Source organism: Octopus bimaculoides, chromosome 10 (genome assembly GCF_046866305.1).
Source record: "Octopus bimaculoides isolate indiv1 chromosome 10, ASM4686630v1, whole genome shotgun sequence".
Classification (NCBI taxonomy): Eukaryota; Metazoa; Mollusca; class Cephalopoda; order Octopoda; family Octopodidae; genus Octopus; species Octopus bimaculoides.
In genome coordinates, this window is record NC_142937.1 from 9,193,610 (window position 1) to 9,207,955 (window position 14,346).

Here is a 14,346-nt window from a genome sequence, read left to right on the forward strand (position 1 = left end):
CCAGTTTTGTTTATCATGTTCTGAATTTATAATCCTGTACAAGCTTACCATTTATTTCAAAGTACATGTATATGATCATGTCAGATGATAGTCGTCTCATTAACAGGGCAGCTATATAAGACTGGCTGTCAAAAACAAAGCCTCATATCGTATGTGTATGTAATTATACACATACACTTATACGTGTACGCACCCTTCCTCTATATGTGAGTATGTGTATGTTTGCTTGTGTATAAAGAGGTCACAAAAACAAACAATTCTCTTAAATCATTTATTTTCAAGTCGTACTCTCGTGATTAATCATTCTGTATAAGCAATAATTTCGAAAACAAATCACAGATAAATGGTGAAATTAGGGGCTCAGTAGAGTATCATATGTGGTGTCAGGAAGGTCTGCGTTAGACATAACTAGAACCTATATAAAAGAAATCACCCGTAGTAAGGGTGAACTATTTCAGAGTCATTTGCAGGGACAGAATGAAGAGAAACCAACTACGTACTCCACTAGAACGCTGTACAAACACAACTTATCACTAAATACTGACTGAAATGAGTTTCAGGCAGTGTCCTTACAACCCGACACTAGGATAAGTTACTGAATCGGTTTACAAACAGAAAGCCAAAAACTTGTTACATAACAATATAAAAAGGCTAAGATATAAAACGATAAATCTATGAACGTACAAGGTATATATAAAGACTATATCATTCCACCAGCGATAATACAATAATTCAAGGAACATAATATTATATAAATGTTGTGTAACAATGATACATATTAGTTTAATCCCTAAATGTACAACACAAATCAAAATAGACTGGCTAGCATAAAGATAGATACATCGACAACAAAACATACGATATGCTAACATATAAAAGAGTAAAATATAGAACATAACTATAAATGAAATAAAGATTAATGAAACATATTTTTAATAGGTGCAGGCGTAGCTGAGTGGTAAGAAACTTGCTTTCCAACCACATGGTCCCGGGTTCAGTCCCACTGTGTGGCACCTTGGAAACTGAAAGAAGGCCGTCATATACATATATACACACATGTATCTATGCGTGTGAGTGTGTCTGTGTGTGTCCCTCACCACCGCTTGACAACCGGTGTTGGTGTATTTACATACCCGTAATATAGCGTTTGGGCAAAAAGAGACCGATAGAATAAGAACTACGTTTTAAAAAGTCCTAGGATCAATTCGTTCGACTAAAGCTCTTCAGGATGGTGTCCCTGTATGGCCGTAGTTAAATGACTGAAACAAGTAAAAGATAAAAAGATAGCGGTACCTTCAGCCATCTCAGTACACCCCAAATTTTAATTCACTTTTAACGACTGAAGGTTGAGTTGATAGATAAAGCTGGTTTGAGTAAGGTTGCGTGTATAGATGAAGGAAGAACAAGGAAACCAGGATTAAGCGCGACGATTTATTCAATCCGTCAAAGAGCATTAACACGGCAAAGCTGTTGAGATACATCTAGAAGGAACGGTCAGAACATATACACAAAGGTTTAACATGCAGATGGTATATAATGATGATGTATGCTGGAGAGAACAAGAGAAATACATACGAGACATAACTTCTGCTAGAAGACAGGAACAACGTACGCGTCCAAGGTGTAGCTGAGGCTGCCGGTGGAATGAACGTGCTCTCTGCCAAAGATCCGAACTCCACCGCGAAACTCACCTCACTGAGGAAATAGCGGGAAAGGCTTCCTGATATAGCTGAGGGTGGCGCGCTTGGTTGGTCTGTCACGTGATGGGGTGGATAGGCCACGTAAAGCAAGAGGGACTCGACCATCACGTGATGAGCCAAAATGTGGGTACTTAAAGGTCAGGAGCCAAAGTGTAAACATGCTTCTGCTACACACTCGACAGAAATACTAAAATGAAATATGGAAAGAAAACTGCGTTTACATACAAGCATTCATACACACACACAACTGTCGGATCTTTTTTAAAACGGGGGCCACATTTTTCATTAATGTTTTACGTAGTGTTTTTGGTACCGAAAGACTTTCAAACTTCGTATACTTATCTATTTTGTGTTATAGAACAGAAAAATATTTTTGTATTCGAATTTATTTCAAGTAAAAAATTGTCTTATTTCGATAATTTCAACCAATCACTGACAAGTATTCAGTTGTTTACATTTACTCCTTTGGCTCATTAAGCGATGTAAAGCGTATTTAATCTCCATACCTTCGTTTTATTTGCTTTTTTCATTTTAAATTTGCTTTAACCCTAACCCTAACCCTAGAGTTAGGGTTAGGGTTAGAGTTAGGGTTAGGGTTAATTGTTACAGAATCGTTTGTTTATGTAGTCGGCACTTAATGTATATCGGCTGAATGGACGTCAGTGATTGGTTGAAATTACAGAAATACGACAACTTTAACATGGAATAATTTATGGATTTCTTTTTTTTTTAAGAAGACTAAGAGAAAAAGATGTTTTATATGACACATTCTACCAGTGTTCCAAGTTTCAAAGTGTTTCGTTAATGAAAAATGTGGCCTCCGTTTTAAAAAAGATCCCAACCGTCCACTCTTAAACTGACACACCGCCACTATTAGTACTATGCACACCACACATAAACAAAAACAAAAAAACGCATACATATACATACATTTATCACTATTACATACACACCAAACAATAAACAAACGTATGCAGTAAACTCATTAGAATGGTTGCTTTTCTTCCTTTTCCATTCTTTTTAAAATCTTGCTTTCTCTTTTTTTTCAATGTCTCTCTGGAATAAAGAGAGATAGAACATGAGAATTACAGAGAGAGAGAGGGGGAGAGATAAATGGAGAGTGAGAAAGAGAGAGAGACAGAAAGTGAGAGAGATAGGGGCGAAAGAAAGGGTGTGGAAAAGATGGCGTCAATTTATTTACATTTTCAGTGATATGAACCATAACAACTGTTTAAAGCAGTCATTGTAATATCTTAGTGTACTGGAAACAGAAGCCAAATCATAATTTAATTGCATTCTACTTTCTATGTTTGTAAAGGTCAGCGGGAAAACCTTTAAATATTATCTCAACTTGTTAAAAATGGCGACGCAAACCACAGTGTACAAGTTTTTGACTATATATATGTATTAGCGAAAGAAAGAACTTCTATACGTTACAAAGTTCAGATTTTAAAAAAAAATCACTTCTAGATCTTCCTCGAATAACAACTTAATATATTGTGTGTTTATAGCGTGAATGTATGAGCCAATGCAATCTTTACATTCCAGTCGGATCTGGTATATGACGCAGCCAAATCTTTTTCAGACAACACCCTACTATCACATGAGTAAATGTTTGAGCCATCCAGGAAGGCCTCTCATGTGGTCTTTTGATCTATGAGAAATAGCAGCCATATATCAATAACCACGCTTTTTCATGTCTGTCTGTCTGTCTGTCTGTATGTATGTATGTATGTATGTATGTATGCATGTGTGTGTGTGTGTGTGTTTGTGTATGTATGTATGTATGTATGTATGTATGTATGCCATTATTAAGTTTTATTTCAAGAATTCTTGCTAATAGAGAAAGGGCCTCTTTCTTACCTAGATCCAAAGGCTCCTTCATTGGAATTTCAACATCAACTTCAAAATGAAACTTGGAGGCCAAGGTAAATGTTTTGTACCACATATTGTATGCAAAGATTGCAGTGATAAGCTTTCCTTGTGGTCCAGTGGCAAGTGGAAACAAATGTCATTTACCGTTCTAATGGTATGGCGAGAACAAAGGAACAGTTCTACTGATTGTTACATTTGCAATAAGAAAACTGTAAAGTATATCAAATATCCTAATTTGTCATCTGCCATAAGACCACAATCATATGAAGATGAAATTACTCTTGTGCTAAGCAATCAACCACTGAGTGAATCAGATGATGATTCCAGTGATGAAACTGGATGTGAGGACCAAATGGGAGACAAGGATTTTGAAATTCCTCATCCATGCCCCAAAAGTAAGTTAAGAACAACTGAATCATTTTGCTCGAAAATTGAGACTTTTCGAGAATGATGCTTACCTGGTTGGAACAATGCTCAGAGTGTCTTAGCTCAAGGAACCAAAACAGCAGCGTACAGGCACGGAGAGAAGAAATTTTTTGATTTTTTCGGCACATAGTGAAATGGGTTTAGTTTATTGCAAAAATGTCGTGGTTTGATGATAGTGTTGGAAATTTCTTCTGATGTCAAGACAGATTGGTAGTTATTCATTGATGGTAGTATTTCCATCTTAAAGGCAGGGCACTTCTTTTGCATGTTGGGAATGTGTAATAAGGGATTCCAGTGGGCTACTCGGGGGAGGCAAAAAATCGCACGACACTATCAATGTCATTTTCTTTGATCAGATATGACGATTTCAAGTGGAAAGCTAGAGGTGACTTGAAAATCATAGGCTTTTTAACGGAAATGCAAATAGGTTACACGAAGATGTGTTGCTTCTTGTACATGCGGAACAGCTGGGCTTAAAATGAGTAAGTACTACAGTTGACAAGATTTGCCAGCACGTCATGAATGGAGCCCAGAGAATGAAACCGTTCAAGACATACTACTAGTTTCACCTGAGCTAATTGTGTCACCATCACTACATATTAAACTTGGGATCTTCAAAAATTTTGTGAAGTCATTGGACCCTGAAGAGCAGCCAATCAAGTTGCTGAAAGGTATCTTTTCTCGATTAAGCGAAGCAAAGACTAAAGAAGGCATGTTCGTTGGACCAGACACTCGCAAATTGATGACGAATCTGCGATTCATTGAATGTCTGAACATCTGATTCTGAACATTGAAGTTGAACGACGAGCTTATGATGCTGTATTGTTTTGCAAACAACTTGCACATGCAAGTGCTACCAGGCGAAAGCTTCGCATACCGGAAGCCAGCAAACGTATGGGGTAATCAGGAGAGAATGCGCGCTGTTTCGGGGCCTACCTCTCGACGGCATCATTGCGCACCGGCCCCACTAATATCAGTGAGTGGGACCGGTGCGCAATGATAACCGAAAACATCCTAGAGAAGTACCAAATCCCGAATTACAAGGCAACCATAGCTGATCTTCTGGACTCATTCGACGCACCGGGTGTCAAAATGTTCTTGCAGATTCACTTTTTAAAGCGACACTTGGTTTTCTTTTCCTTGTACTCGGACAAGATCACTGATGGGGTAGAGTGAAAGATTTCACCAAGTGATCATGACTGTTGAAACAAGGTACCGAGGGGGAGCCAATTCCCACATGATCGAAATCTTTTGCTGGCTTCATTTTTCTCGAACTCCAAGCTACTGACCTTGACAGTAAAATCGATGTTGCAACATTTCCCAAAATTTTTTTTAGCGTATATTGTTATTTTAGCAGTGATTAATTGTAGTTACATGCAATGTTTACAAGATTAGATACTTTTTCTGTAAATGTAGTATATGCAGGATATTTTGAAGATCAAAATATTGATGTGATGGAGCAACACCGACTTTGTATTCTTAATGTGCACCCTAAAATTAACCACAACCTAAATAGTCTGCTAAAAGGTCAGCGTCGAGCAGTATTATCAATGAATCTGCTTTCAACATGGTAAATAAGAAAGCTACGTATTATATTATAACGTTTTAATAATTGCAGGCGGAGAAAAGTATCATATTATAACGTTTTAATTACTGCAGGTGGAGAAAACCAAGACAATACATATGCAAAACACTTTCAACAAAAGTTTATTATGACCCCGACGTGATTCGAACACGCAGCCTTCTGATCTGGAGTCAGACGCGCTACCGTTGCGCCACGAGGCCAGCGCTGAAAGTCGGTCCACTTTTTAATATAAATACTATTGTTGGAACATATGCATTTTGATTTTGTTTCAACTATTTGTATGATAACAAAAACTTAAAATATTTAAATTACTTCCTGTATATAAACAGAGTCGTATTAATTTCAGTGTATAACAGTGCGTGTTAAACAAAAAGCGTATTCGTGTTTCTGCATTACTAGTCATCTTATAATAGTTTAATTTTCTACATCATATTTTTTCTTATATTTTCAATTAAGTTACTCTCTGTCTCATTTTCATTTTGTCCTGAATTTCTTGTATTTATCAAACATCAGAGATCATAAATTGCCACTATGTTTATATTTATGAACAACATAGCACTGAAATCATTGTTTCGTAGTATATAAATGACAGAAGTTACATTTGTATTTAGAAAATATTTATTGTAAATATTCGATAATAAATTATATATGAATAAATAATTTTCGTTTTTAATTTTTCTTTAATACTCTAATGTGTAATTCATTTCTTTCGTTAATTAAAACAGCATAGCTTTACATGATAATATTTAGTAGCCAGCATGGAGACTATACTTGAACAGCAACGTCGTTATCATGAAGAAAGGGAACGGTTAATGGATGCTATGGTTAAAGAAATGCTTTTACCAAAGAAAACAGTAAGTTAATAACATATTTCTTTCAGAATCTCAATTTCCAAGAATTGTGTTCAGAATTTTTGCTACTAGTACACATTTGTCATTTGTCTGTTAGCCTTTTGTATTGGAAGGCCACCGGATATTGTGTCTTTGGATTTGCTTGTGGCTCACCCCTAACACGAATGTTTCGTTAATATTTTTCCATTGGGCCTTTAGTTCACACATTTGACATCCCTTATACGCAATGTCCGCTTCATATTTCGGCGAAACTATGTTTGTGTTCTTCCTTTATTGTTTGTAAACAACAGTATATTCCGCCATGACATTTTATCTCGCCAACAAAGCAGCCTCTATTATCGCTTAATCTGCTAGAAAGAACAACTAAATCTTTCTGAATTCGTGCCCTGTTTTGATATAAAGTAAGTAATGACAAAGAATTATGCGGTCCTTATAAACTATACCTAAAAAGCACAGACGGAATGGTCAAGACCGGAACTCCTTTGTTTTTAGGTTTCCTCGATCAGAGCTGACTAAGGATTTAATATTTATTTATTACAGCAACTAGCAATGTATTACATAAAAGCCCCAATTATTATGGCGACCAAAGATTGCCATTATTTCCTCGCTTTAAAATTTGGTGTAACTAGTGGTCTGTCCTCTAAACGATTGCCAGTTCTGCTAGAAATAGAAGCCAGATCTTCCTAACTTAACAACTTAAAAGAGGGAAGGACACATTGGATAATAAAATAATTTTTTTTACTCTAAAACATTAGTCAACGACCCAAATCCAACGAAACTATCATCATCATCGTTTAACTTCCATTTTCCATGCAGGCATGGGTTGGACGGTTTGACAGGAGCTAGCTAACTGAAGCATGGTCCAGGCTCCAGTTGTCTGTTTTGGCATGGTTTGTATGGCTGGATGCCCTTCATAACGCTATACACACACACACACACACACACACACACACACACATATATATATGTGTGTGTGTGTGCATATATAACAGATAACATACTTCAGAACAAGCTGCTATTCCTTTCATTCACTGGAGAAGGCCTTTGACAGGGTGATGATTAAGGAAAATGTGAAGGTTAATGGTTTATGAAAGCCATGAAGCCATGTACATAGACAATGTCTGTAAGTTATGAGTTAGGTGAGAAATTTAGCATACCAATTTTGTGTCCATCAGGACTTGATTCTCAGCTCTCACTTTTGTTTATAAACTTTCTCTTTGTGATAACAGAGGAGTTGCAGCCTGGCTATGAAATCTGTATATTGACACACATTTGGAGAGAAATATCAAGCATGGATGCATGTGAATCTGACTCAGCTTGGGAGAGAAATGGATGCAAAGCCTAAAAAATAAACCTAATGAAGACAACATTTTTAATTATTATTTGCATAGTTATTCTCAATATGTCCTGGAAGGTTTGAATGCAAAGAATACAGGTTGCTGTTTTGCATGCATTACTGGGATACACAATCTGCAGAAAAGGAGTTAGTATTAATTCCATATGGTGACCCCAATGTAAACAATGGGTGAATCAGAGGTGTAGTAGGGCCCCAGGTAGGCTGATAAAAAAAACAAAAAGACTAGGCATGTCGCAAATGTATATGTGCAATTAGCTGTGTAAGTACCTGTTAAATAAAGTGCTTCATATTCTTATGCAGTTCCATAGAAGTTGATAGCTTTTTTAACCTAGGTGACCTAATTAACATTGGAGGTGGACACTCCAAAATCATAGTGTATAGTAAGTAGTATAGGTAAGAATGGGTTGGAAAAAGAAATATATATAGATATATGGGAAGCTATTACTTCTGCTGGCAACCAAGGGATTCCTTCTCTAAATGAAGAGTAGATTATATGAGGCTTATATATGAAGTACACTGTGTGCATGGTCGTGAAATATGGGCATTGACTGTGGAGAATATGTGAAAGTGGAAAGAAAAAAGATTGCTGGATGTGTAATGTCAGTATGAGAGAGTTCACTAGTAATTTTGTTAAACAGGGGGCTGACACATGGTCATTCAACCTGTTAACAATAGCCAAAACTAACAAATTGCATCTTATCATCTTAACTAATCGCTTTACTGAACCATCTAGTACAAAAATGGGAATGCCATGATAAGAAAACCTTTAATTGTTGTTTTGTTCGACTATGACTGATGGGTGAATACACAACACAATTTACTTTGAGCCAATGGGAGAAAGATTATTTTCAGGTACTCAACCTGCTAGATATAGCAACCATATTTCCCTCTGGTCATCCCATAGCTCTTCAAATTAGAGAAGGACACATTGTAAAATGTAGTCCCATATATACCTTGCTTTGAAACAAGTGGAGGTTGGCATTAGGAAGGTCATCCAGCTGTAGAAACTCTGCCAAATCAGATTGGAGCCTGGTGTAGCCTTCGGGTTCCACCAGTCCTCAGTCAAATCGTCTAACCCATGCTAGCATGGAAAGCGGACGTTAAACAATGATGATGATGATGATGATATATATATATATATATATATATATATATAGTATAATATAGGATAAAATCTTTATAAGAATTTATCAAGTAGTCAGCATGAAAAAAAAATTCATCATTTTTTTCCATAAATATATATAATTTATATAAAGAGCATTAACTGTGTAGTAATGCCTCATGCTTCGAGGGACTAAATAAGTAAAAAACTACCAAAAAATAAGCAACATATTTACCGAAAGCGAGGGAATGCAGTTTTGGTAGTTTTTGAAATTATATATATATATATATATATATATATATATTATTATAAAATCTGGTAATTAATCATATATTAATTAATATCGATCAATTATCAGGAGGCCAGCACATCTAAAGAATCAAAGAGATTCAGAAATAGTATCTGCAATCTCAGGGGATTAAGGTACATTTTAAAAAAATAACGTTGACCACTAACGTGGACAATTAATGTGCTAGAAATAGATCACATCTTGTGTCTATATATATATATATATATATATATATATATATATATATATCTTGGCTAGCATGAGAGTGTATATGGAGAACAATGAAGAGCAGCATCTGAAATGTCATTGAAGTTCAATCCTCAAGCTGAAGCTTCAGTACGTATGCATCATCATTTAACATCCATCTTCTGTACTGGCAACAGTTGGTTGGTTCAACAGGATCTGATGAGTTGAAGGGCTGCATCTTGCTCCAGTGTCTGCTATGGCAGTTTCTCCGACTGGATGCTCTTCCTAATGCCAACCACTTTACAGAGTAATACTGGGTGCACTTTTGAGGCACCTGCACTAGTGAGGTTACCATGTAACTTGCAAGACTTGTAAGTCCCTCAACTGAGTGAGAATATAGTGGAGAGGAAGGTGGCTTTATATTAGGTGTTGAGAGGTTAAAGTATGAAAGAAGAGACAAGAATAGGTTTCTCACAAGCAGAAAAATTGCTCAGGGGGCAATTTTTCTAGTAGAAGTATTATTTCTAAAATTACCACATGTACACTCATTTTACTTTTTGATTCTTCTTCATGGAGGTGGGAGTAGTTGATTGAATCAACCTAGCCAAAATACCTGCATAGGAGTGGATTCTGCTAAAACCACTCAAGGACCAGGTTAAACTGAGTGTTAGTCTAATCCTATAAAAGATTAAGTTCATCCAATGAATTTCTATACAATTTCCATCTATTCAGTTTCATGCACTGGGCTTCTGTTTACTTTTTGGTACGTTATGGTAGAAGTTACTTGTCCAAGATGCTATGAAATAGGATTAAACCAAGAACCATGTGATTGTTTTCTATGTGGTATTTTTAAATTTCTGTATTGGATCCTGTGTACTGTGTTTTCATCTATCTTTTTATCATTTACTTGTTTCAGTCATTAGACTACGGCCATTCTGGAACATTGCCTTGAAGAATTTTTAGTCACATGAATCTATCCCAGTACTTTTTTAAGCCTGGTACTTATTCTGTTAATCTCTTTTGCTGAACTGCTAAGTTACAGGGATAAGTGGTGGTGGGGGACAAATACACACACACATGCATACACATTCATGTATATGACTAGCTTCTTCCAGTTTCTATCTATCATATCTACTCACAAGTTTTGGGTTAGCCTGAAGCTATAGTAGAAGACACTAACCCAAGGTGCTATGCAGTGGGACTGAACCTGAAACCACGTGGTTGGGAAGCAAGCTTCTTGCCACGCTTGTGAGGTTCTGGCTGGATGACAGCTTTTGTTGGTTGGCCACATACCATATGGTCATGATGGATGATAAAGTATTAATATCTCACAGAGATAGAAACTGACCGAAACATTTCTGCTCAGAGGATTGCCTGGGACCAACACATGTTAGATGCACTGCAAAGCAGATACCAACGCATGGTAGATGCACTGCAAAGGTGCATGCCCCAATTTACATTTGAGAGTTGATGTTTGTATTTGTAACGATAAACAGGTGTAGCATATTGTGCTAATGTTTCATTCATGCTTCTTGTCTACTAAATTCTGAGGCAGTATTTATATTTTTAAAGCTGTTGACAAGGTCAAATTTAATGTTACTGCTCAAGTGTTGAAATCATTAACCATTATGCAGCTGATGATGGGTGTATTTGTTTCATGTGCCAGATGTGGCTGTCGGTTATGGATCTTTTGTTTCTTGTATTCTTGTGTTTCAAAGTTGTTCTTCGTTGAAATTCTAGTTCGCATAGGATTTAACTTGTCTAAGGGTTCTTGGTTTATGGTGACTTTGTTGCTTATAAGTTATATTGATATTGAGTGATTGTCTTTCATAGAGATTCTATTTTGGTAAGGGTAATACTTGTTTAAAAGTTTTTAGTTTATAGAGGTTTTGGTGTATATATATATTATTATCATCATCATCGTCATCGTTGTTTAACGTCTGCTTTCCATGCTAGCATGGGTTGGACGATTTGACTGAGGACTGGTGGACCAGATGGCTACATCAGGCTCCAATCTGATTTGGCAGAGTTTCTACAGCTGGATGCCCTTCCTAATGGCAACCACTCTGAGAGTGTAGTAGGTGGTACTGGCAACGACCAAGCTCAAAATGGTGTATTTTACGTGTCACCTGCACAAGAGCCAGTCCATCGGCACTGGCAACGATCTCGCTCGAACGTCTTACTGGCAACGGCCATGCTCGAAATGGTAATATATATATATATATATAATGTGAAGAGACACACAACTACACAAAAGACTGCCACTCCTGCTACTAAATTCTTCCTATAACATTAAGTGACACAAAGTTCACTCACACACATACACATATAAACAGCCAAAACCACACACACATATGGTATTACACACATAGACTTGCACGCACGTGCATACCCACACATGCCTCCTTCCTTTACACTCTCCTCTCTTAGAAAGAACTTTTTCTTCACCCATTCCCTTCCGGGCATTTCAAAATGTAACCACATGTGAATCGTTGGCGATTTTTTTCCTCTGTCTTCCCTTCTATTGGACTTTCCTCTGTTTCCAAAGAAGAGTGTCCGCTCGAAATGTTAAACCATCTTTCTTTCCGTCCTTGAGCATCTGTTAATACTTTACATGTACCATGTCCTTGCATTGTTGCGTTTTTTGTGTTTGTTCTTTTTGGGATTTACTATACATATATAATTAAACCTTGGGAGAAGCATTATGCCAGTAATAAACACATGCACTGGTTCAGTCCTTTATTAATTCCGGTCGCACACCAAATACACATACACATCTTGCACACCAAATACACATACGAAATATATATATATATAATAAAAAGAAGGTTGAATGAAAGGGAGATAATAAAGTGCTAGTGATCCCAACAAGAGAAGGTGCATGTGTGTGTGTATGTGAGAATTGTGTGTGAATAGGGGAGAATGACTGATGTGTCTGAGTGTGTGTGTGTGTGTAATATAGCAGTTGATGTGCACTTTTTCACGTGGTGTGTGCATGTGTGTGTGTGACCAAACTGTGCATGTGTATGGTGTACATATGTGGGCGAAAGTATCTTTGTCTATGTATGTTGCATGTGTATGTATATATAGCCTGTGTTCAGGTATTATGTGCTTGTGTGGGTGTAGAAGTGTGCATGGTGATGTGTGGTGTGTGTACTGAGTTAAACAGTGTGTATGGCTGTTCATATAGTGGTATGTGTGGTGATGCTCTTGAAGATTGTATGTGGGTGTGTAGTATGGGTGCTAGGAAGTGGTCAGTGCTAGTATGTGTGGAGTGGTGTGGGGTTGGTATGAACTGAAGTGAGAAGGTGAGTTGTGCCCATGTGGTGCAAAGGAATGAAGAGAGAATATTAATTCCACTTCACGGCAAAGGCCAGAGTGTAGATGACCCTGTGCAAAGACAATCCTAACACAAACAGATGTTGTAGCAAATGACCAGTAGAGCGGAAATGGTGCGAGACCGGGGTGTCATTGCTGAGTGTGATGTCTTGGAAGTGCTTTGTGAACTGGTCAGCCAAGCGACGTCCCGTTTGACCGATGCATAGAGAAGGACAGAGAGAGCAGGAGATACAGTAAATGACATTACTAGAAGTGCAGGTAAAGGAGTTGGTGATGTGATAGGGTTGATGATGTGTACCTGTGAAGGTGCAGGGGTGTTTTGGAACATAACACCCATGATAGTTAAGGGGTTTCTGTATATATATATATATATTATGGGCTTTCAGTTTCTGTCTATCACATCCACTCATGAGGATTTGGTTGGATCAGGCTGTTGTAAAAAAAACACCTGCCCAAGGTGCTGCTGTGCAGTGGAACTGAATCCCAAACTACATGGTTGGAAAGCAAGGTTCTTAACCACACAGCTACTTGTGTGCCAACAAACCATTTTAAAGTTGTTGATTCACTTGATCAAAAAAAAAATCAAGAATTAACAATAAATAAATATATTTATCAGACAGACAAATAGGATTTACTTTATGACAGTGGATTTTATTAAGTTGTACTAACAGTTATCAAACCGTTTGTTGTTTTGTTTGTGATCAAAAGTACATTTCACTGTTTTGTTTTGCTTGTCTTATTTGCTCAGGCTAACTTTGTGTGTAAAAATTTGCTTGAAGTGTATGTATGCTGTAATGTGAAAAATGTTGGTTGTGTTTTTACTGGAAATGGTCTGTTTTTGTTTTGTTTCATTCATAATCTATAGCACATTATCATTCTGCTATTATGTTTATCCAATGAGTTGACCTCATCTACATACAAAAAGACAGTTACTTCAGTCATATATTTTTGATAAACACAAGTTATATTTTAAATTAGTGAGAGATATTAGAGTGAGTAAAGTACCCCACTATCCCAAGCATCACCTCCTGTTAGCCATGAGTGATGAAGGAGTTTGATATCAGAACTAAGTGGACAACAATCCATTGAACCCAAAACCATGTGGTTGGGAAGTGAACTTCTTAACTACACAGCCATACATGCCCCCCCCCATATATCGTCATCATTATTTAATAACCATTTCCTTGCTGACATAGGTTGAACAGTGACTGGAGCTGGTAAGGCCAGGGGCCGCACCAGGCTCCATTGTCTGTTCAGGTATGGTTTCTATGGCTGGATGCCCTTTCGAACACAAGCCACTTTACAGAATGTTTTCTATGTGGTACCAGTTGGACTTGACACATTTCATGTGTCCTTATGCTTTCAAAGTGAAGACAAGCGCCTCCTCCCAGCAAAACCAGCATCCAGAGACTAGTTTTAGAGTTATTGCTCATCATCAGTCTGGAGTAGCATGGTTTGCTAGCTGAATTCTTTATTACAGGCACAAGGCCTAAACACAGCTGAGACATACACAGACGTGTGGAAACAAAAAGACACATGAAAGGATGAACATTTCTTTCTCAAGTACCCTCTTTTATCACATTCGTAACACTTTGAGGGGTCTCCCCTCCAATATCATTTCTAACTTTTCATTTGG

The 14,346-nt window shown here is 37.3% G+C and overlaps 1 protein-coding gene and 1 non-coding gene across 2 annotated transcripts in view; one reads left to right on the top strand and one right to left on the bottom strand.

The window, feature by feature from the left end:
* Nucleotides 1-5,714: 5,714 nt before the first annotated feature.
* On the bottom strand, nucleotides 5,715-5,786 carry Trnaw-cca (transfer RNA tryptophan (anticodon CCA)). Its single transcript has one exon. It is a non-coding gene; the product is annotated as a tRNA-Trp (tRNA).
* Nucleotides 5,787-6,334: 548 nt separating this feature from the next.
* The window catches only part of LOC106868824 (splicing factor 3A subunit 3), a 114,234-nt gene continuing 106,222 nt past the window's right edge, over nucleotides 6,335-14,346 (top strand). The window contains exon 1 of the mRNA XM_014914285.3: nucleotides 6,335-6,440. Coding sequence (XP_014769771.1) covers nucleotides 6,345-6,440 — 96 coding nt within the window. The 5' untranslated portion in view covers nucleotides 6,335-6,344. The remainder of the gene's footprint in view (nucleotides 6,441-14,346) is intronic.